The sequence below is a fragment of the Salvelinus alpinus genome, chromosome 31 (assembly GCF_045679555.1).
Source record: "Salvelinus alpinus chromosome 31, SLU_Salpinus.1, whole genome shotgun sequence".
Lineage (NCBI taxonomy): Eukaryota > Metazoa > Chordata > Actinopteri > Salmoniformes > Salmonidae > Salvelinus > Salvelinus alpinus.
The window spans coordinates 14,084,512-14,106,361 of NC_092116.1; the positions used below are offsets into that span (position 1 = coordinate 14,084,512).

The 21,850-nt window shown below is 40.6% G+C and overlaps 1 protein-coding gene and 1 long non-coding RNA gene across 4 annotated transcripts; one reads left to right on the top strand and one right to left on the bottom strand.

Moving 5' to 3' along the window:
* Nucleotides 1-988: 988 nt before the first annotated feature.
* On the top strand, nt 989-18,101 carry LOC139561285 (placenta-specific gene 8 protein-like). Of its 3 annotated transcripts, XM_071378275.1 has the most exons (5): nt 989-1,273; nt 2,451-2,571; nt 13,238-13,339; nt 15,907-16,058; nt 16,674-18,101. In XM_071378275.1, exons 3-5 carry the CDS (start codon nt 13,240-13,242, stop codon nt 16,812-16,814), a joined length of 393 nt encoding a protein of 130 aa, XP_071234376.1. In that variant the 5' UTR covers nt 989-1,273; nt 2,451-2,571; nt 13,238-13,239; the 3' UTR covers nt 16,815-18,101. The 3 variants fall into 3 exon arrangements, with proteins under 3 accessions (XP_071234376.1, XP_071234375.1, XP_071234377.1); XM_071378274.1 differs by lacking the exons at nt 989-1,273; nt 2,451-2,571 and adding an exon at nt 10,996-11,142; XM_071378276.1 differs by lacking the exons at nt 989-1,273; nt 2,451-2,571 and adding an exon at nt 11,607-11,671.
* Nucleotides 8,600-21,555, bottom strand: LOC139561287 (uncharacterized). Its single transcript, XR_011672100.1, has 3 exons — nt 21,313-21,555; nt 18,376-18,579; nt 8,600-9,165 (listed from the first exon to the last, which is right to left on the bottom strand). It is a non-coding gene; the product is annotated as an uncharacterized lncRNA (long non-coding RNA).
* Between the last annotated feature and the right edge of the window lie 295 nt (nt 21,556-21,850).

Below are 21,850 nucleotides of genomic sequence, written 5' to 3' on the forward strand. Positions count from 1 at the left end.
GATATCTACTGCAGCCCTCATCCTCCATATACAACACCCGTTCTGCCAGTCACATTCTGTTAAAGGTCCCCAAAGCACACACATCCCTGGGTTGCTCCTCTTTTCAGTTCGCTGCAGCTAGCGACTGGAACGAGCTGCAACAAACACTCAAACTGGACAGTTTTATCTCAATCTCATCATTCAAATACTCAATCATGGACACTTTTACTGACAGTTGTGGCTGCTTTGTGTGATATATTGTTGTCTCTACCTTCTTGCCCTGTGTGCTGTTGTAAGTTCCCAATAATGAATGTACCATGTTTTGTGCTGCTACCATGTTGTGTTGCTACCATGTTGTTGTTATGTTGTGTTGCTGCTTTGCTATGTTGTTGTCTTAGGTCTCTCTTTATGTAGTGTTGTGTTGTCTCTCTTGTTGTGTGTTTTGTCCTATATTTATATTGTATTTATTTTTAATTCCAGCCCCCGTCCCCACAGGGGGCCTTTTGCCTTTTGGTAGGCCGTCATTGTAAATAAGAATTTGTTCTTAACTGACTTGCCTAGTTAAATAAAGGATAAATTAAAAAAATATTGCCAAGGTATGTCTCCATGGCTTTGATGCAGACTGAAATATGGTCGTTTACTGATATCTAGTGGTGGTCAATATTTTTGCAGGATTCAGTGCTGTTACATTTTTTCTGTGGTGTGAGCAGTTAATTTAAGTCAACAAAATGGTAGTAACTGAAACTTTGGTTATGATGTTACTACAAATGGTATTATATTATAGGATATATTATCATATGCGTCATTTACACTCTTCAAGACAGCCAGGACCCTCTTCAAGTGATACAGTTTTGTCAGGGAGGAGTGTGGAAGTGGAGGAAGAGGTAAAAGACAGTACCAATGCAGATGATGAGGGTGGAGCAAATGAGAGAAGTTGCACAGAAAGAGACAGACAAAGTGAGGATGTTGAAAAACAAGCTGATCAGTGACTTTGCAAGCAAGAATGCTCGGCGCTGGGCTCTTGGTGAGTAAGGCTGAGCAAGGGCCAGTGATAACTGTTAAATGACATGGCTATGGATATTGGATCACTACACACATGATGCCCACAGGCTGAGAACAAGACTGAGAACAAGATATATCTCAAAGTAATGGCTGGATTGCCATACATTTTGTTGTGCCTAATCAAGACCCCAAGTGGAAGAAACCTATTGATTTGGTGACCTCTTGACCTTTCCTCTAGCGCCACCATCAGGCCTTTTCATTTCCACTTTTCCAGCTGCTTATTTTCTAGTTGGTATGTATACTTAGTTCAAAAATCTGCTGCTGATTTTATTATTTTGATTGTTATATCATTCTATAGATAATAATGTTAATTTATTTTAATTGGTGAGGTTAATATATATTTAAGTTATACTTATTTTAAGTTATCCATTAATGTTAAGAGAATTTTCCATTCAAGAATTGTACCATTCAAATTACATTTAGAGTGTAAAAGATGGCCTTTAGCACATTTCTTATAGAGGGTATCAGTCTTGCATCAGCAGTGAATTCCACTGTATGCAGAACGTTGCATGCATGTCTGCACGGTGTTAAATTTTCACAGCTCACTGTCAGTAAATATCATACAGTAAATATTGGACTACAAGAAAGTTGCAAGCCTGCAAAGGTAGTTATTCAAAGTTATGGGTCGATTGGGTTCTGGAGGTGTGTGGTTACAGCAATTGCGCAGGGATGGTGTGGCCTGTGGTGGTGGGGCCCAATGTGATATCGTTTCATGGGGCCCAAAATCACTGGCGCGCCCCTGGTTGGGTCATTGTCCTGTTGACAATGACCCAACGCACCTTGAAAAGTTCTTGAAATGTTCCAGATTGACTGACCTTCATGTCTTAAAGTAATGATGGACTGTCATTTCTCTTTGCTTGTTTGAACTGTTCTTGTCATATAGACTTGGTCTTTTGCCAAATATGGCTATATTCTGTATAACACCCCTACCTTGTGACAACACAACTGATTGGCTCAAACGCATTAAGAAGGAAAGAAATTCCACAAATTAACTTTTAACAAGGCACACCTGTTTATTGAAATTCATTCCAGGTGACTACCTCATGAAGCTGGTTGAGAGAATGCCAAGAGTGTGCAAAGCTGTCATCAAGGCAAAGGGTGGCTACTTTGAAGAATCTCAAATATAAAATATATTTTGATTTGTTTAATACTTTTTTTTTTTTTTACTACATGATTCAATATGTGTTATTTCTTAGCAATGATGTCTTCACTATTATTCTACAATGTAGAAAATAGTAAAACATTTTGAAAAACCCTGGAATGAGTAGGTGTGTCCAAACTTTTGACTGGTACTGTAGCTATATTGATTTGTCCATCTTTTAGGGAACTTGATCATTTGTGTGTAGAAGTGGGGGAGTCTGTATCTGTATATGTTGTTGTTGGAGAGTAATCAAACTGTCTGTCCCCAGGTTTCACTCCTCTAATCCTGGCTGCTACAGAGGATCATGCTGAAGTGGAGATCCTGCTGGATAAAGGAGGGGGCATCGAAGCCCAGTCTGAGAGAACCAAAAACACAATATTGACAACCAGGTTGGTCCTCTCAGTATCACTGAAGGTCTTACATGTCTTGACTTGTTCTGCTTTTTTATAACTTTGCATAGGTGACCTGGAGGGATGTCACACCACTAACAAATGCAAAACTGAAAGCTGTGGCTATGGTCATTGTTGTGTCTATAAACGTCTCCACACTGACAGGCGTGAGGTAAAAATTATGTATTCACCTTATTTGGTGGATATTTAACAATTATTTACTTAACAAACAGTAAGATATTTCTGTCCTGCTAATGCTGAGTTTCATGGTGTCCACTCTAGCTTCCTGCAGCTAGTCTGGGTGTCGAGGACATGGGTTTTACTAGAGATGGCTTGAAGCTGCCAATTGATTGATGTCTCGGTGATTAAAAAAAAAAAAAACATCCACATTCCATTCTATGATTAGTGATGCACGTGAGACATATGTCTCCGGTCTGATTGAGCCTGCATTCCATAGACAATATATGGTGTATGTTTAGCTGGAAGGCCTGAATGGTCCTTAGACATCCTGGCGTCTGGGAAATTAGGCCAGGATTAGGGGTTAAGATAATGCCAGGTGCAGATAAAGACAGGATGAGCCCAAAGTGGCTTTTGGTGACCCCCAATCTATTTGAATTTTACCTTTTTTTATCTAGGCAAGTCAGTTAAGAACAAATTCTTATTTTCAATGACGGCCTAGGAACAGGGGGTTAACTGCCTTGTTCAGGGGCAGAACGACAGATTTGTACCTTATCAGCTCGGGGATTCGATCTTGCAACCTTTCAGTTACTAGTCCAACACTCTAACCACTAGGCTACAAGGCAGTTAACCCCCTGTTCCTAGGCCGTCATTGAAAATAAGAATTTGTTCTTAACCGACTTGCCTGGTAAAATATATATTTTTTGCAATAATTAATTGATATTAAATAAAGATGATTGTTTGAAGAAATGACCAAGTCTCTCTCAGTACTGAATTTCCACGACACAGGAAAATAAATGCACTGCTGTGACGGATACTGGCTGACCCAAATACTTTAAATGACACAATTACATAAGGCTGTCTGTTTGACAGGAAAACCAGAACACTATCCATCACAAGATGAATAAAATGATTGTTTGATTACAACTGATTTATCATAAACTAATAATCATTACTTGTTGACTACACATTGTGTTACTCTTTCCTGATATGATTTTATAGATTAGTCTTGTCGGGTACAAACACTTGTAGCTGAATGCATTACTAACAACGTCTCAAAAACATTCCCATGCGGTTTCATTATGCCCATCTCACAAATCATTTACATAAACGCCTCTGCACGCTACATTTTTGTACTTCTTCCTGTTGACAGTTGCAATGGTCAAAAAAATAACAAGCAGTACAAATGGATTTATACATTTTCTTCCTTTCATTTTGGTCTAGGTGTCAGTTCCCACATCATAAATGGTATACTGTGCAGGGTTTTCTTTCTATACCGTATAATATTACTTGCTGATGAAAAGGAAATCATATGATGTTAAACATATACGTGTAGATGTAGAGGGATAAAGGTGATGACTTATGCCACCCCAGGCTTAAACAAGAGCTTGGGGAGCACAGATGTCATAGAATCAGGTTTCATTTTATGAACAAGATTAAAACTACATTTTACTACAAAGTACTTTGGTTTACAGTGCACACAAATAACTGTGTGCGTCCATCAAGGGGTGTGTGTGTTTACAATCCAAACAAAGGCCTATTCTGCAGTATTTGCTGGCCTTGGGTTGAGTTGTACTCTCCTAACCTTGTCTTCCTGCCATGGCAAGTCCAGGGGGGAGAGGAAGAAGTCCCTGAGCTTGTTTCCTGTTTCACTTGCAAGTCTCCCTGGCTCTTGGAGATTGTTGTCCTCTGCCTCAACCCTCCTCCACTCTCCAGGTTGGTAGTTACCAGAAGGGAGGGACGTGTCAGCAAAAGCGGAAGGCACGTATCTAGCGTTTGGCTCATGAGCTTCATCTGTGGAAGACGGGTAGTTGTGGAGGCCACACATGCCTTCACAATGGTCTTAGCCTTTTCAGGGGTACACTCGATTGGACAACCAAGAATCCTAATCTTTGCAGCCATGATGCCGAATGCATTCTCTATGACTCTCCGACAATGAGAGTGGCGGTAGTTCTAGGTACGCCCAGGTTCATTGATATGGACAACTGAATGAAAGGTAACAAAATAATATATGTCGGATATAAAATGAAGCCGATTTGGTCAAGAACAAAAAACACCATACCATTTACCAGTAACCATATTCCAAAAGCCTTGATAAAAAGCCAAAAGACTCCTGAACGTCTAGTCAAATGGCCACCCAGACTATTTGCATTCCCCCCCCCCCCCCCTTTATGACGGAAACTCCACTGCTACTCTCGGTTGTCATCTATGCATAGTCACTTTAATAACTCTACCTACATGTACATAATACCTCAACTAACCGGTGCCCCGGGGACATTGACTCTGTATTGGTACCCCCCTGTATATAGTCTGGCTATTGTTATTTTACTGCTGCTCTTTATTTACTTGTTACTTTTATCTCTTATTCTTATCTGTATTTTTTGGAAACTGCATTGTTGATTAGGGGCTTGTAAGTAAGCATTTCACTGTAAGGTCTACACCTGTTGCATTCGGCGCATGCGACTAATACAATTTGATTTCATTTGATTTGATATAGAGGTGCGTACATGTTTGCAGTAACAAGGGAAATTAGAAACAGAAAAAGTTAAATTGATTCCAACATTCTATTATCAACATACCTGGATAAGGGCAAATTAGGTTCTCATGTAGGGGAAAGCTGCATCTCCCAGGAAAACGTGAGGATTTGGCGTTGTGGTACCTGGTAGGACAGCTGGCGAGTGTAAATCGAGGATCTTCTACAGCAGTTTGGACCCAAAATAACTCTTCAAACACTCCACCATCGCTCTTCTGCCATATGCCCCTACATCCACCACTGTGAACCTGTAGCGGGGATCACACACTGCCATCAAGATAATACAACAGCCACGTTGTATTCCTTTTTGCATCTAAACGCTCACCTCCTCTCACTTTTTCCCTTCGTTTGTGGACTTCAATGCACAATATATCAGCTGTATGTGACCAGGCGGGAAAAAAAAGGTTCCAAACCATATCATAACCGCCACACACAGCCTACACCATTGTCCCCATATTAGCTAAAGTAACATCATAGTCAACATAGCTAATAGAACTAACGTGTTAGTAAACCTGCTACAATCATGCAGTAACATTACAGTGTATAGTCAGTTAGCAGTTTAGCAGTTAAACGGGCCCAGGTGGCAATAAATTAGTAAAACCAAATGCTTTCCTTGACTTGGAAGAGTTCCAGTGTTATGTTGGATTGTTATAGCCAGCTAGCTAACATAGCATCCCTCTGTTTGAGCCGGGTGTTTCAGTAGGCTAAACTAGCTAGCTGCATTTTCTAGGTTAATTTGTTAGAAACTATTGTCTTTCTCACTCTTTAAGTCAACTACTCAACACATTTTATGCACTGCAGTGCAAGCTAGCTGTACCTTATGCTTTCAGTACTAGATTAATTACCTGATCCTTTGATTGGGTGGACAACATTTCAGTTCATGCTGCAAGAGCTCTGATGGGTTGGACGTCCTCCGGAAGTTGTCATAATTACTTTGCAAGTATGGAAGGGGGTGAGAACCACGAGCCTACTAGGTTTTGTATTGAAGTCAATGTACCCAGAGGAGGATGGAAGCTAGCTGTATAACTCAGGCATAGAAACTCAACAAATATATACCATGTACACTAGAGCCACGTCTTTCTTGTGCCTTTTACAGCTTGTTTCTGGCCTAAAGCGTTGCAGAGTTATACATCCTATACAAATATCAAATCTGGGTTTGGGGAGTGCATTTATTTTAAGAATGTGAAATTTCAGAATAATAGTAGAGAGTGATTTATTTCAGCTTTTATTTCTTTCATCACATTCCCAGTGGGTCAGAAGTTTACATACACTCAATTAGTATTTGGTAGCATTGCCTTTAAATTGCTTAACTTGGGTCAAACGTTTCAGGTAGCCTTCCACAAGCTTCCCACAATAAGTTGGGTGAATTCTGGTCCATTCCTCCTGACAGAGCTGGTGTAACTGGGTCAGGTTTGTAGGCCTCCTTGCTCGTACGCAAGGAGTACCTTTTCAGTTCTGCCCACAAATTTTCTATAGGATTGAGGTCAGGGCATTGTGATGGCCACTCCAATACCTTGTATTTGTTGTACTTAAGCCATTTTGCCACAACATGCTTGGGGTCAATGTCCATTTGGAAGACCCATTTGCAACCAAACTTTATCTTCCTGCCTGATGGCTTGAGATGTTGCTTCAATATATCCACACAATTTTCTTTCCTCATGATGCCATCTATTTTGTGAAGTGCACCAGTCCCTCCTGCAGCAAAGCACCCCCACAACATGATGCTGCCACCCCCATGCTTCACGGTTGGGATGGTGTTCTTTGGCTTGCAAGCCTCCCCCTTTTCCTCCAAACATAACGATGGTCATTATGGCCAAACAGTTCTAATTTCATTTCATCAGACCAGAGGACATTTCTCCAAAAAGTAGGATCTTCGTCCCCATGTGCAGTTGCAAACCGTAGTCTGGCTTTTCTATGGCGGTTTTGGAGCAGTGGCTTCTTCCTTGCTGAGCGGCCTTTCAAGTTATGTTTTGTATCTGTTTCCTCCAGCATCTTCACAAGGTTCTTTGCAGTTGTTTTGGGATTGATTTGCACTTTTTGCACCAAAGTACGTTCATCTCTAGGAGACAGAACGCGTCTCCTTCCTGAGCAGTATGACGGCTGCGTGGTCCCATGGTGTTTATACTTGTGTACTATTGTTTGTACAGATGAGCGTGGTACCTTCAGGCGTTTGGAAATTGATCCCAAGGATGAACCAGACTTGTGGAGGTCCACAATTTTTTTTCTGAGGTCTTGGCTGATTTCTTTAGATTTTCCCATGTCAAGTAAAGAGGCACTGAGTTTGAAGGTATGCCTTGAAATACATCCACAGGTACATCTCCAAATGACTCAAATGATGTCAATTAGCCTATCAGAAGCTTCTAAAGCCATGACATAATTTTCTGGAATTTTCCAAGCTGTTTAAAGGCACAGTATGTAAACTTCTGACCCACTGGAATTGTGATACAATGAATTATAAGTGAAATAATCTGTCTGTAAACAATTGTTGGAAAAATTACTTGTGTCATGCACAAAGTAGACGTCCTAACCGACTTGCTAAAACTATGGTTTGTTAACAAGAAATTTGTGGAGTGGTTGAAAAACGAGTTTTAATGACTCCAACCTAAGTGTATGTAAACTTCCGACTTTAACAGTAGGTATCCCCCAATCCTTTCCCTTTATGTTTTGTGGAAAAATGTAGCACTGGCATTTGGACGTGAGCTAGCTTTTGTGTCGAGGTCAGCTGTTGTTGACTGGCTCTAACTAGCTATTGGCTGAAGTCATTTGTGTAACAAACCTTCTGCCATAAACAAATATAACTAGCTACCTTTCTTTGACTGTTTGTTAGCTAACTAGCTAGCTTTTGGCTGACTGGTGTTAGCTAGCTAGCTACAATATATACCAGCTTTAATACCACCATATAACTAGTTATCTACAGTAGCCTATAGGTTTGTTCTCATATACTTCTTATGACTTACTTGCAGCATGTTGCAGCAGCAGCTGAGTTTCTCAAGCCCATTAGAACCGAGGTAAAGTCTTCTTCAGGTTGGATAGGTTGGATATATTCGACGGATATTCGCGCTTTCAAATCTCAATAGCTTTCAAACCACAGACTCCAAATAAGTGTCATGATGTTGTAAAAATTGCGCACAACATTGCACCGGTCTTATTTTGACAATTTGGACATTAACAAGCTTTCCAAAGCAAAATAAACATGTGGAAATGTGAGCAGCATTTTGTATTCCTAGTTGAATTGAAGCAAAGTACTAACTTTTTTTACATTCAAATTTCAATAGCTCCTTGGTCATGTGACCTACTGACTTCAATCAAGGTTCAGAATGTCCACTGACTACCCTTCTATATTGCACACCCTTTAGTTTGTCCATTTTCATCTCACTTGATTTTACAGTAATTTTTCTAAATTTCTAATTTCAATAACTCCTTGGTCATGTGACCTGCTGGACACAAGGTTCAGAATGTCCACTGACTACCCTTCTATATTGCACACCCTTTAGTTAGTCCATTTTCATCTCATATGCTTTTACATACATTTTTCTACCTTTCAAATTTCAATAGCTCCTTGGTCATGTGACCTACTGACTTCAAACAAGGTTCAGATTGTACACTCAGTGGGCATTTACTTTGCACACCCTTTAGTTTGTCCATTTTCATGGGCTGGGCTCGAGCCGCGGCTGGGGGAGCAGTCGCTCCGTCGCCCTCTTCTCGGAACCGTTGGAAGTTCGTTGTGCGGCCCATCTCGCGGTCTCTCGTGCATGGCCGCGCAAGGGGCTGCGTCCGGGGGGTCTTCGTGGTGGTGTCAGTCGGCGGGCCGAAGGCGGATCAGTAGGGGGTTGGGTCTGGCGGTTATGTATTATTTCATAGTCTTGATGTCTTCACTCTTTGTTCTACAATGTAGAAAATAGAACAAATGAAGAAAAACCCTTGAATGAGTAGGTGTGTTCAAACTTTTGACTCGTACTGTATGTGTTGTGATAATTGTAGGTTTTTTTCTACAACCTTTCATATGCCTTTCGACCGTGAAATATAGGCCTAAGGCCGAGACAATAGGAAGATGGTAGCACAATTAATTCAACAACACCTTTGTTTTATCACTAAACTGGAGAGCAATATCTGTCCGGTGAAGTCCACAAAGCATTTTGCATGTAACAAACAGTTACATGACGTACAGCATGGTCAAGTAAGTTAATGTAGAACCACAGAGTTACCACAAGTCAGAAAGAAAACAGTAGCTGCCTCCACTATTCCAGCACCATTTCAACTACAAAATGTCAACATCATGTAATCACCTCTGCTTAGTCTAATACAGTGACAACTAAAAGATATGGAAAACAATTTAGTCCAATCAACGTAAGCTAAATAATGATGTGGCTGTCCATGGTTTCTGATTTCTGTGTGTGTGTGCAAGTAGAAAAACATGTTTACTCACCCTACTTGTAGAGAATCCTCCTTTCTTTTATGTTGACAAAACAGTCTATAAATCTGTCATACACAGTGCACGCTTTTATTTTTTGTTGTCCTAGGTTACCTGGCTAAAATGCTTGCCCGCTAGCCTAACTTCCCTTCATGGGCAACGTTAGCATATTGAACTTACATGTCACGGCTGTTTAAAGGAGTGGACCAAGGCGCAGCGTTTTGAGCGTACATACTTATTTACCGATGTCGCCAACAAAAACAATAAATATCAAAACGACACGTGCAGCCAACGTAGTGCAACCAGGCAACTAACAAGGACAATCACCCACAACCCACAATGACAAAACAGGCTACCTAAATATGGTTCCCAAACAGAGACAAAGACTAACACCTGCCTCTGATTGAGAACCATATCAGGCCAAACACAGAAACAGACAAACTAGACATACAACATAGAATGCCCACTCAGATCACACCCTGACCAAACAAAACATAGAAACATACAAAGCAAACTATGGTCAGGGCGTGACATTACATCCTATCAGGCCAGGGACACAACAATGTATGAATTGATGGTTGGATCAGAATCACCGTTATAATCGCAGTCACATGACATGCTAGTGCTAGAGATACCCCGTATTAACTCTGAGTTAGGCAAAACAGTACTTGAATATCACGCTCCACCAGTCATGGAATGAATCGCAGAAAGAACTCCATTTAGATGTTTTGGTGCCTGTAAAACAGTTTAAATGCACATTACATGAACTTTTTATTATAAACTGTGATTGCTTTTTGTAATGTGTGTTTTTCTTATAGAAGTTTATTTCTTTTATTAGCTTTAATCTCCATCTTGTACTTTTTATATTATTTTGTTTGGTTTTAAATTCTTATTGATTACTGTGTTGTTTTTATAGTTGTATCACAGGGCACAACTGTAAAAGAGACTGTCTCAGCTTGTTCCCCTGTTTAAATATAGGTTAATGAAATATATATATATATATTTAAAGGATTCTAGCTACCCTTGGCATCAATGAATACATGCCCCGGTTGTCATACTGTCTTAGATATGATGGTAGGGAGATTTGAATTTAAAATTGAACTTCAATCAATCCCATACTCTGTAATGAGTATGTCAGATTATTAATGTAGAGTGTACCTACTTGTAGAAAGCACAGTAATAAAGAAAAATATCATCCTGATATTCATCATAATTTCACTGAACCCACACTAACTGTAGTCCACAGGGTTTCTCGCTAAAGTATGATGGACCCCCGTACAGGCATTACATTGCCAACAATACTATTTCTGTAAAACGAAACTCCACCGAGGTCAACTTCCATTGCAGGTGTTTTAGGCTGCTTGCCGCCACATACCAAAACAGCACAACCCTTGATCTCTGTGTTGCAACTTCTCTCTTCTCAGGCTTTATAGTTAAGACGAATAGAAAGGTAAGATTACAAATTACATGTATCTGTAAAGCTAGTTGCCAATTGCTAAAACATATACCATCTTCAACTAACAGCACATTGCGGTTAAAACAGTCTCTTCGGTTGGTTTCAGTCTAGTCAATATTTTATTGTAGACGTTCATTACGATGATGGATCTTGTACTAACATGACTTATTTGGCTATTTGATTTAATCGAATGAGGTGTGTTTATACTTTCCCCACTAATAAGAAACCAGAACTACTCTGAATTAGAGAAACTTGAATGGTTAATTAGAAAATAAGTCTTCATGGTTGCAAATCGTATTTCAAAAGCATGGCAGATTCGACAGGATACGCGATATAATTGAAATAGCAGGTTTTGTTTTGTTTCCAATAGTCTTTCGTTTTCGTGAAAATGTATGTATACAGTATATGTAAACGTCAAAATATAATTATTTCCCTTTGCTATTGCAAATACAGTGTCTTGTAACCCGATGTGGCCTGGGCATCCTGAAGATTCAAGAAACTTTAATAATTAAATCAATCAAAAGTAAGGTTCAATTAATATGACTGTAAAATGTGGTATAATAAGGAAGGGAAGTATGATTTTATGTCATAGAAAAGTTGGTACTGCAGTCACATCAGGAAATCATCCTACAGCTAGAGCAATCATGATGATTTTCAAAGTGAATCTTTGATATTATTCAATATTAATCTTCAACATTATTTGATACAGACACAGGTCAATGTTTGCAGCAACAACAAAAAAAATTGGGAAATGTTACAACATGTATACTGAATAGAAAAAGTGTTGGTCCCATGTTTCATGAACTGAAATAAAAGATCGCCGAAATGTTTCATATGTACAAAAAGCGTATTTCTCTAAAATGTTGTGCACAAATTTGTTTACATCCCTGTTAGTGAGTATTTCTCCATTGCCAAAATAATCCATCCACCTGACTGGTGTGGCATATCAAGAAGCTGATTAAACATCACGATCATTACACAGGTGCACCTTGTGCTAGGGACAATTAAAGGCCACTAAAAAAGGTGCAGTTTTGTCACACAGCACAATGCCACAGTTGTCTTAAGTTTTGAGGGAGCGTGCAATTGGCATGCTGACTGCAGGAATGTCCACCAGAGCTGTTGCCAGATAATTTCATGTTCATTTCTCTACCATATGCCATCATTATAGAGAATTTGGCAGTACGTCCAACAAGCCTCACAACCGCAGACCACGTGTAACCATGGCAGCCTAGGTCCTCCACATCCGGCTTCTTCACCTGCGGGATTGTCTGAAACCATCCACCCAGACAGCTGATGAAAATGTGGGTTTGCACAACTGAAGAATTTCTGCACAAACGTCTCAGGGAAGCTCATCTGCATGCTCATCGTCCTAACCAGGATCTTGACCTGACTGCAGTTTGGCGTCGTAACCAACTTCAGTATGTAAATGCTCACTGCCATGCTGGTGAAGTCTCCTCTTCACGGATGAACGTCGGTTTCAACTGTATCAGGCAGATGGCAGACCGCCTGCATGGCGACATGTGGGCGAACGGTTTGCTGACGTCAACGTTGTGAACAGAGTACCCCAGGGTGGGGGTGGAGTTATGGTATGGGCAGGCATAAAACAAGTATCGATGTGTACGACAGCGTGTTCCAGTTCCCGCTAACATCCAGTAACTTCGCACAGCCTCTGAAGAGGAGTGGGGCAACATTCCACAGGCCACAATCAACAGCCTGATCAACTCTTTGCGAAGGAGATATGTCTTGTGACACGAGGCAAATAGTGGTCACACCAGATACGGACTGTTTTTTTCCCCCACGCCCTTACCTTTTTCAAATCTGTATTCACAGTCATGTGAAATCCATAGATTAAGGCCTAATTCATTTATTTCAATTAAACTGATTTCCTTATTTGAACTGTAACTCAGTAAAATCTTAGAAATTGTTTCATGTTGCGTTTATATTTTTGTTCCGTGTAACTACTTCCTTTCATGGATTTAAAACCTCTTATCAGACCGATGCATTTCTCTCCCCACTAAATGTAATTCCTTCTCTTCCTCCTTCCCTCCCTCCTTCCCTACCTCCTTCTTTCTCCTTGGGTGTGGTGTAGCCATGGCTGTCCACCAGCAGCAGATCACCACTGTAACAACCACCCAGAGGTCGGGGGAATGGAGCACAGGACTGTGTGACTGCTGCTCTGACATGGGCACCTGTAAGTCATCATAGAGTCACTTACCTAATATGCTCATCTCAAAACCCAGAACCAAATCTAGATTTATGTTTTTATTTTGTAATGTATATATTTTTTTTAGTAATTTTTTTCCTCGGGCTCTTCTTTCCGAGTATATATTCGTTATATATTTAAATTAAAATCAGTCTGTCGTGACTAGAGACTAGTTTGAAGCATCTTGCACTTCATATACTTGAACTTAAAATCTCTGATTTACTGAGAGAATACTGTACCAAGAACCAGACATTTACCTGATACCCCCCGGACCCAGGGAACCGACCTCCCCAGGGAAATCAGCTAACTTCCTGCATTTGAAACACATTTAGCCATGGTGCAGAGAGAAACTGTAGTTTTATAATGCTATTCTACACTTATTGTCCTGAGGCTAAGAGAAAATGTTGCAGTTTTAAAGCTACATTTCCTGCAAATCTATACTTGTTGCCATGTGTGAGGGGGGGGGGGCAGTTTTATAGCTCATCTCATACTTTGCAAATCTTACATTTACCGGAAATATGTCACACTGAATTTTAGGGGATGGGAGGGTCTATGAGAAACAATCTCACTGGATAATGAAAAACAGAAAGCTGGAACCAAATGTGTGACGTCACATTCCAGTAACACAGTGGGGGCTGTGTTACTGGAATGTCAATAAACTGGTGAAATCAGATCCTTAAACGTTACAGGGAGGGATAGAGTTGGTTTTATCAGTACATTTTCTGCTAACATCCACAGTGAACAGGAGAGAAAGCTGAATTATTTTGAGGCCATCCCTGCCCATCCATTATCGTATACTTATTAGTCGGTTACCTTAAAAATAAAGAGTTCATCTTTGGTTGTTGAGAGCTCTCTAGAGACAGAAGGAGAGGGGCAGAGGGAGGAAGTTAGGAGAAATTCTCGACGGAGAGAAGGAAGAAAGATCGGGAGAGGAGAAATATGTGTTGAAAATGAGTTAATTTACATACATTTGTTTATAGTTTTACCCCTACTTTCACTCTATGATCAAACATTGTTTCATGACATTCTAATCTGTTGTATATGAACTATCAAGTGTTACATACTACAGTCGTGGCCAAAAGTTTTGAGAATTACACAAATATTATTTTTCACAAAGTCTGCTGCCTCAGTTTGTATGATGGCATTTTGCATATACTCCAGAATGTTATGGAGAGTGATCAGATGAATTGCAATTGCAAAAAACGTTTCCACTGCATTTTAGCCCTGCCACAAAAGGACCAGCTGACATCATGTCAGTGATTCTCTCATTAACACAGGTGTGAGTGTTGAGGAGGACAAGGCTGGAGACCTCACTCTCATATTGATTGAGTTCGAATAACAGACTGGTAGCTTCAAAAGGAGGGTGGTGCTTGGAATCATTGTTCTTCCTCTGTCAACCATGGTTACCTGCAAGGAAACACGTGCCGTCATCATTGCTTTGCACAAAAAGGGCTTTACAGGCAAGGATATTGTTGCCAGTAAGATTGCACCTAAATCAACCATTTATCGGATCATCAAGAACTTCAAGGAGAGCGGTTTAATTGTTGTGAAGAAGGCTTCAGGGCACCCAAGAAAGTCCAGCAAGCGTCAGGACCGTCTCCTAAGGTTGATTCAGCTGCGGGATCGGGGCACCACCAGTACAGAGCTTGCTCAGGAATAGCAGCAGGCAGGTGTGAGTGCATCTGCACGCACAGTGAGGCGAAGACTTTTGGAGGATGGCCTGGTGTCAAGAAGGGCAGCAAAGAAGATTGGACTGCTGAGGACTGGGGTAAAGTCATTTTCTCTGATGAATCCCCTTTCAGATTTTTTGGCCTCCGGAAAAAAGCTTGTCCGGAGAAGACAAGGTGAGCGCTACCATCAGTCCTGTGTCATGCCAACAGTAAAGCATCCTGAGAACATTCATGTATGGGGTTGCTTCTCAGCCAAGGGAGTGGGCTCACTCACAATTTTGCCTAAGAACACAGCCATGAATAAAGAATGGTACCAACACATCCTCCGAGAGCAACTTCTTCCAACAATCCAGGAACAGTTTGGTGACGAACAATGCATTTTCCAGCATGATGGAGCACCTTGCCATAAGGCAAAAGTGATAACGAAGTGGCTCGGGGAACCAAACATCGATATTTTGGGTCCATGGCCAGGAAACTCCCCAGACCTTAATCCCATTGAGAACTTGTGGTCAATCCTCAAGAGGCTCCACAAACAGAAACCCACAAATTCTGACAAACTCCAAGCATTGATTATGCAGGAATGGGCTGCCATCAGTCAGGATGTGGCCCAGAAGTTAATTGACAGCATGCCAGGGCAGATTGCAGAGGTCTTGAAAAAGAAGGGTCAACACTGCAAATATTGACTCTTTCATGTAATTGTCAATAAAAGCCTTTGACACTTATGAAATGCTTGTAATTATACTTCAGTATTCTATAGTAACATCTGACAAAAATATCTAAAGACACTGAATCAGCAAACTTTGTAGAAATTAATATTTGTGTCATTCTCAAAACGTTTGGCCACGACTACGTTGACCTTCAATTGTGTGTGTATGTGTCTCCCAGGTTGCTGTGCCTTGTGGTGCTTCCCCTGTCTTCAGTGTCAGACCGCCTCCCACTTCGGCTGGTGTCTCTGCATGCCCCTCCTGGACCCATGTGCCTTTATGGCTGTCTCCTGCTGCATGCGCTCCTCCATGAGAGAACGCTACGGCATCCAGGTAGGAGCCCTGCGAGAGGGTGGGGGTGCCGATCGGGGAGAGCAGGGAGGGGGAGGTGAGAGTGGAGACAGGGAGGGGATAGGTGGGTGGTGGTATCCACAGCACCCACATCCGTTGCTATCCACAACGTCTCTTACTTTCCTTTCTGAGGGGAAATGGTTTTGGAAACTACCAGATGTTTGACGTGTGAATAAATATTATTTTTGTTGCATTTACATTCTACACCTATTTAACATACATGGCCTTATTTTTTTTACACACTTACATAGCGAAATACAGTTATTTGATGTACATGACATCTGGATAGATAGCACTTAAACACATCTGGTATACATTATACAGTATAGTGTTTCCAGTCTGTTATAGATCATTGGCTTTTAAACCCACCCCAATGCTGTTGTTCTTAGTGTTGTTATTGCCTTAATTACCCTTTAAAAATAACATTGAATATGGAATTAAACTCAACCTTTTCTCTCTCCTTCCCTGAACTTGTGCTACACCCCTATTCTTCTCTCCACCTCTGTCCTCATCCCCTTTTAACTCTGTCCTGTTGACATGTTCTTGTCCTCTGCTTTCATTTTCTATCCATCTCTCCTTCCTTCTTCCCCCTCTCAGGGTTCGACGTGTGGAGATGTCGCATTGGTGTGTTGCTGCTACGTCTGTACCTGGTGCCAGATGGCCCGTGAGGTTAAGACGCAGACCACATCAGGCCCCCAACAGGTTCACGTGGTCACCCAACAAGTTCACATGGCTTAGGACCCCAAAATGAGGGTAGGGACTAGATGGCCAGTCTAGAAGGGTCTTAACTGCTGAGCAAGAACTACTGAGCAAGTGCTTTACTAACTTTTTGTTCCTTATAATGTTTAAAAGGTTAAAGATAGGGCTTACAGTTTGGGTTTGTGGTTGAAAAATTACACAATTTCATAATTTCTAGCATTGCCAAATAGTGATGGCCAAGAAAGAGGGCCATATCGGGATAGAATACCATTCCAGTCTATAGCAAACATATGTTGAATGTACTGCATACTTCAGATGTGTCTGTAGGAGAGACATTTTATATAATTTACTCATCTCATAGTAACCATTGAATGTTAATCTCAGGCTTTAAAGGTCCAGTGCAGTCAAAAACGTGATTTGTCTGTGTTTTATATATATTTCCACACTATGAGGGTGGAATAATACTGTGAAATTGTGAAAATTATGATAATGCCCTTTTAGTGTAAGAGCTGTGTAAAAAGACCGCCTGAAATGTGCCCCTGTTTTGGTAGGAGGGAGTTTTGGCCTTCCATGGTGACATCACCAGGCTGTAAATGAGTTAATAGACCAATAAGAAAGAGAGTTCCAAACTGCCAAGAACAGCATATTGTCAGTTTTCCTCTCCTCACTTAAACCACACCCAGACAGTCCTAACAAAATCATTGCCTGAGAAATTGCTCTTTGCTAAGAAGATATTTCTGTATATTTTTACAATTTTAATTGAAAACAATCACAGTAAGGTACTTAATTGTTACCCGGAAATTATTTGATGTTGAAATAAAAATGGCTGCATTGGACCTTTAAACATTTCTTTTACAGTTTAACATGTGGACTACTTGCCATTCTTGCACACTTTCACTTGTCTTTTATGACTAGCCCTGACTTTGCTGATAGTTGCTCTACTGAGAAAAAGTTTGGTCTATTATGACTATTTGGTTGTCTTACCTAGCTACCTAAAGATGAGTACTCTAGATAAGTGTTAAGTGACTAAAATGTACTGTAAATGTACATTTTACTGGACTGGAAATGCTTGAACCATGATTCAAATGGCAACAACATTTCAAATTGAATGTTATATATAAATGATAATATATGCCATTTAGCAGACATGCGTGCATAAATATAACGTACCAGTGGTCCCGGGAATCGAACCCATTATCCTGGTAGCGCCATCTTCCAAATGAGCTACAGCGGAACACTGTTTTCTCTGTTGCTTTGTCTTTGATTTCACCTGCTTGTTCAATAAGTGTTTTTAAATAAAGCATTTACACGTCTTACCTTTACAAAGTTATTTTATATATGTTATTTTACTGCTGCTCTTTAATTACTTGTTACTTTCATCTCTTATTCTTATCCATATTTTTTGGAAACTGCATTGTTGATTAGGGGCTTGTAAGTAAGCATTTCATTGTAAGGTCTACACCTGTTGTATTCGGCGCATGCGACTAATACAATTTGATTTCATTTGATTTGATATAGAGGTGCGTACATGTTTGCAGTAACAAGGGAAATTAGAAACAGAAAAAGTTAAATTGATTCCAACATTCTATTATCAACATACCTGGATAAGGGCAAATGAGGTTCTCATGTAGGGGAAAGCTGCATCTCCCAGGAAAACGTGAGGATTTGGCGTTGTGGTACCTGGTAGGACAGCTGGCGAGTGTAAATCGAGGATCTTCTACAGCAGTTTGGACCCAAAATAACTCTCTTCAAACACTCCACCATCGCTCTTCTGCCGTATGCCCCTACATCCACCACTGTGAACCTGTAGCGGGGATCACACACTGCCATCAAGATAATACAACAGCCACGTTGTATTCCTTTTTGCATCTAAACGCTCACCTCCTCTCACTTTTTCCCTTCGTTTGTGGACTTCAATGCACAATATATCAGCTGTATGTGACCAGGCGGGAAAAAAAGGTTCCAAACCATATCATAACCGCCACACACAGCCTACACCATTGTCCCCATATTAGCTAAAGTAACATCATAGTCAACATAGCTAATAGAACTAACGTGTTAGTAAACCTGCTACAATCATGCAGTAACATTACAGTGTATAGTCAGTTAGCAGTTTAGCAGTTAAATGGGCCCTGGTGGCAATAAATTAGTAAAACCAAATGCTTTCCTTGATTTGGAAGAGTTCCAGTGTTATGTTGGATTGTTATAGCCAGCTAGCTAACATAGCATCCCTCTGTTTGAGCCGGGTGTTTCAGTAGGCTAAACTAGCTAGCTGCATTTTCTAGGTTAATTTGTTAGAAACTATTGTCTTTCTCGCTCTTTAAGTCAACTACTCATCACATTTTATGCACTGCAGTGCAAGCTAGCTGTACCTTATGCTTTCAGTACTAGATTAATTACCTGATCCTTTGATTGGGTGGACAACATTTCAGTTCATGCTGCAAGAGCTCTGATGGGTTGGACGTCCTCCGGAAGTTGTCATAATTACTTTGCAAGTATGGAAGGGGGTGAGAACCACGAGCCTACTAGGTTTTGTATTGAAGTCAATGTACCCAGAGGAGGATGGAAGCTAGCTGTATAACTCAGGCATAGAAACTCAACAAATATATACCATGTACACTAGAGCCACGTCTTTCTTGTGCCTTTTACAGCTTGTTTCTGGCCTAAAGCGTTGCAGAGTTATACATCCTATACAAATATCAAATCTGGGTTTGGGGAGTGCATTTATTTTAAGAATGTGACATTTCAGAATAATAGTAGAGAGTGATTTATTTCAGCTTTTATTTCTTTCATCACATTCCCAGTGGGTCAGAAGTTTACATACACTCAATTAGTATTTGGTAGCATTGCCTTTAAATTGCTTAACTTGGGTCAAACGTTTCAAGTAGCCTTCCACAAGCTTCCCACAATAAGTTGGGTGAATTTTGGTCCATTCCTCCTGACAGAGCTGGTGTAACTGGGTCAGGTTTGTAGGCCTCCTTGCTCGTACACACCTTTTTAGTTCTGCCCACAAATTTTCTATAGGATTGAGGTCAGGGCATTGTGATGGCCACTCCAATACCTTGTATTTGTTGTCCTTAAGCCATTTTGCCACAACATGCTTGGGGTCAATGTCCATTTGGAAGACCCATTTGCGACCAAGCTTTTACTTCCTGCCTGATGGCTTGAGATGTTGCTTCAATATATCCACACAATTTTCTTTCCTCATGATGCCATCTATTTTGTGAAGTGCACCAGTCCCTCCTGCAGCAAAGCATCCCCACAACATGATGCTGCCACCCCCATGCTTCACGGTTGCGATGGTGTTCTTCGGCTTGCAAGCCTCCCCCTTTTTCCTCCAAACATAACGATGGTCATTATGGCCAAACAGTTCTATTTTCGTTTCATCAGACCAGAGGACATTTCTCCAAAACGTACAATCTTCGTCCCCATGTGCAAAGCGTAGTCTGGCTTTTTTTAATGGAGGTTTTGGAGCAGTGGCTTCTTCCTTGCTGAGCGGCCTTTCAAGTTGTCAATATAGGACTCGCTTTACTGTGGATATAGATACTTTTGTATCTGTTTCCTCCAGCATCTTCACAAGGTTCTTTGCAGTTGTTCTGGGATTGATTTGCACTTTTTGCACCAAAGTACGTTCATCTCTAAGAGACAGAACGCGTCTCCTTCCTGAGCAGTATGACGGCTGCGTGGTCCCATGGTGTTTATACTTGCGTACTATTGTTTGTACAGATGAGCGTGGTACCTTCAGGCGTTTGGAAATTGGTCCCAAGGATGAACCAGACTTGTGGAGGTCCACAATTTTTTTCCTGAGGTCTTGGCTGATTTCTTTAGATTTTCCCATGATGTCAAGTAAAGAGGCACTGAGTTTGAAGGTATGCCTTGAAATACATCCACAGGTACATCTCCAAATGACTCAAATGATGTCAATTAGCCTATCAGAAGCTTCTAAAGCCATGACATAATTTTCTGGAATTTTCCAAGCTGTTTAAAGGCACAGTATGTAAACTTCTGACCCACTGGAATTGTGATACAATGAATTATAAGTGAAATAATCTGTCTGTAAACAATTGTTGGAAAAATTACTTGTCATGCACAAAGTAGACGTCCTAACCGACTTGCTAAAACTATGGTTTGTTAACAAGAAATTTGTGGAGTGGTTGAAAAACGAGTTTTAATGACTCCAACCTAAGTGTATGTAAACTTCCGACTTTAACAGTAGGTATCCCCCAATCCTTTACCTTTATGTTTTGTGGAAAAATGTAGCACTGGCATTTGGACGTGAGCTAACTTTTGTGTCGAGGTCAGCTGTTGTTGACTGGCTCTAACTAGCTATTGGCTGAAGTCATTTGTGTAACAAACCTTCTGCCATAAACAAATATAACTAGCTACCTTTCTTTGACTGTTTGTTAGCTAACTAGCTAGCTTTTGGCTGACTGGTGTTAGCTAGCTAGCTACAATATATACCAGCTTTAATACCACCATATAACTAGTTATCTACAGTAGCCTATAGGTTTGTTCTCATATACTTCTTATGACTTACTTGCAGCATGTTGCAGCAGCAGCTGAGTTTCTCAAGCCCATTAGAACCGAGGTAAAGTCAGTTTCAGTTTGGATATTCGACGGATATTCGCGCTTTCTAATCTCAATAGCTTTCAAACCACTTGAGCCACAGACTCCAAATAACTGTCATACACAGTGCACGCTTTTATTTTTTGTTGTCCTAGGTTACCTGGCTAAAATGCTTGCCCGCTAGCCTAACTTCCTTTCATGGGCAACGTTAGCTAGTTAACATTAGCCTTCTACATCTAGTTTATAATCCCAGTCACATGACATGCTAGTGCTAGAGATACCCCGTATTAACTCTGAGTTAGGCAAAACAGTACTTGAATATCACGCTCCACCAGTCATGGAATGAATCGCAGAAAGAACTCCATTTAGATGTTTTGGTGCCTGTAAAACAGTTTAAATGCACATTACATGAACTTTTTATTATAAACCGTGATTGCTTTTTGTAATGTGTGTTTTTCTTATAGAAGTTTATTTCTTTTATTAGCTTTAATCTCCATCTTGTACTTTTT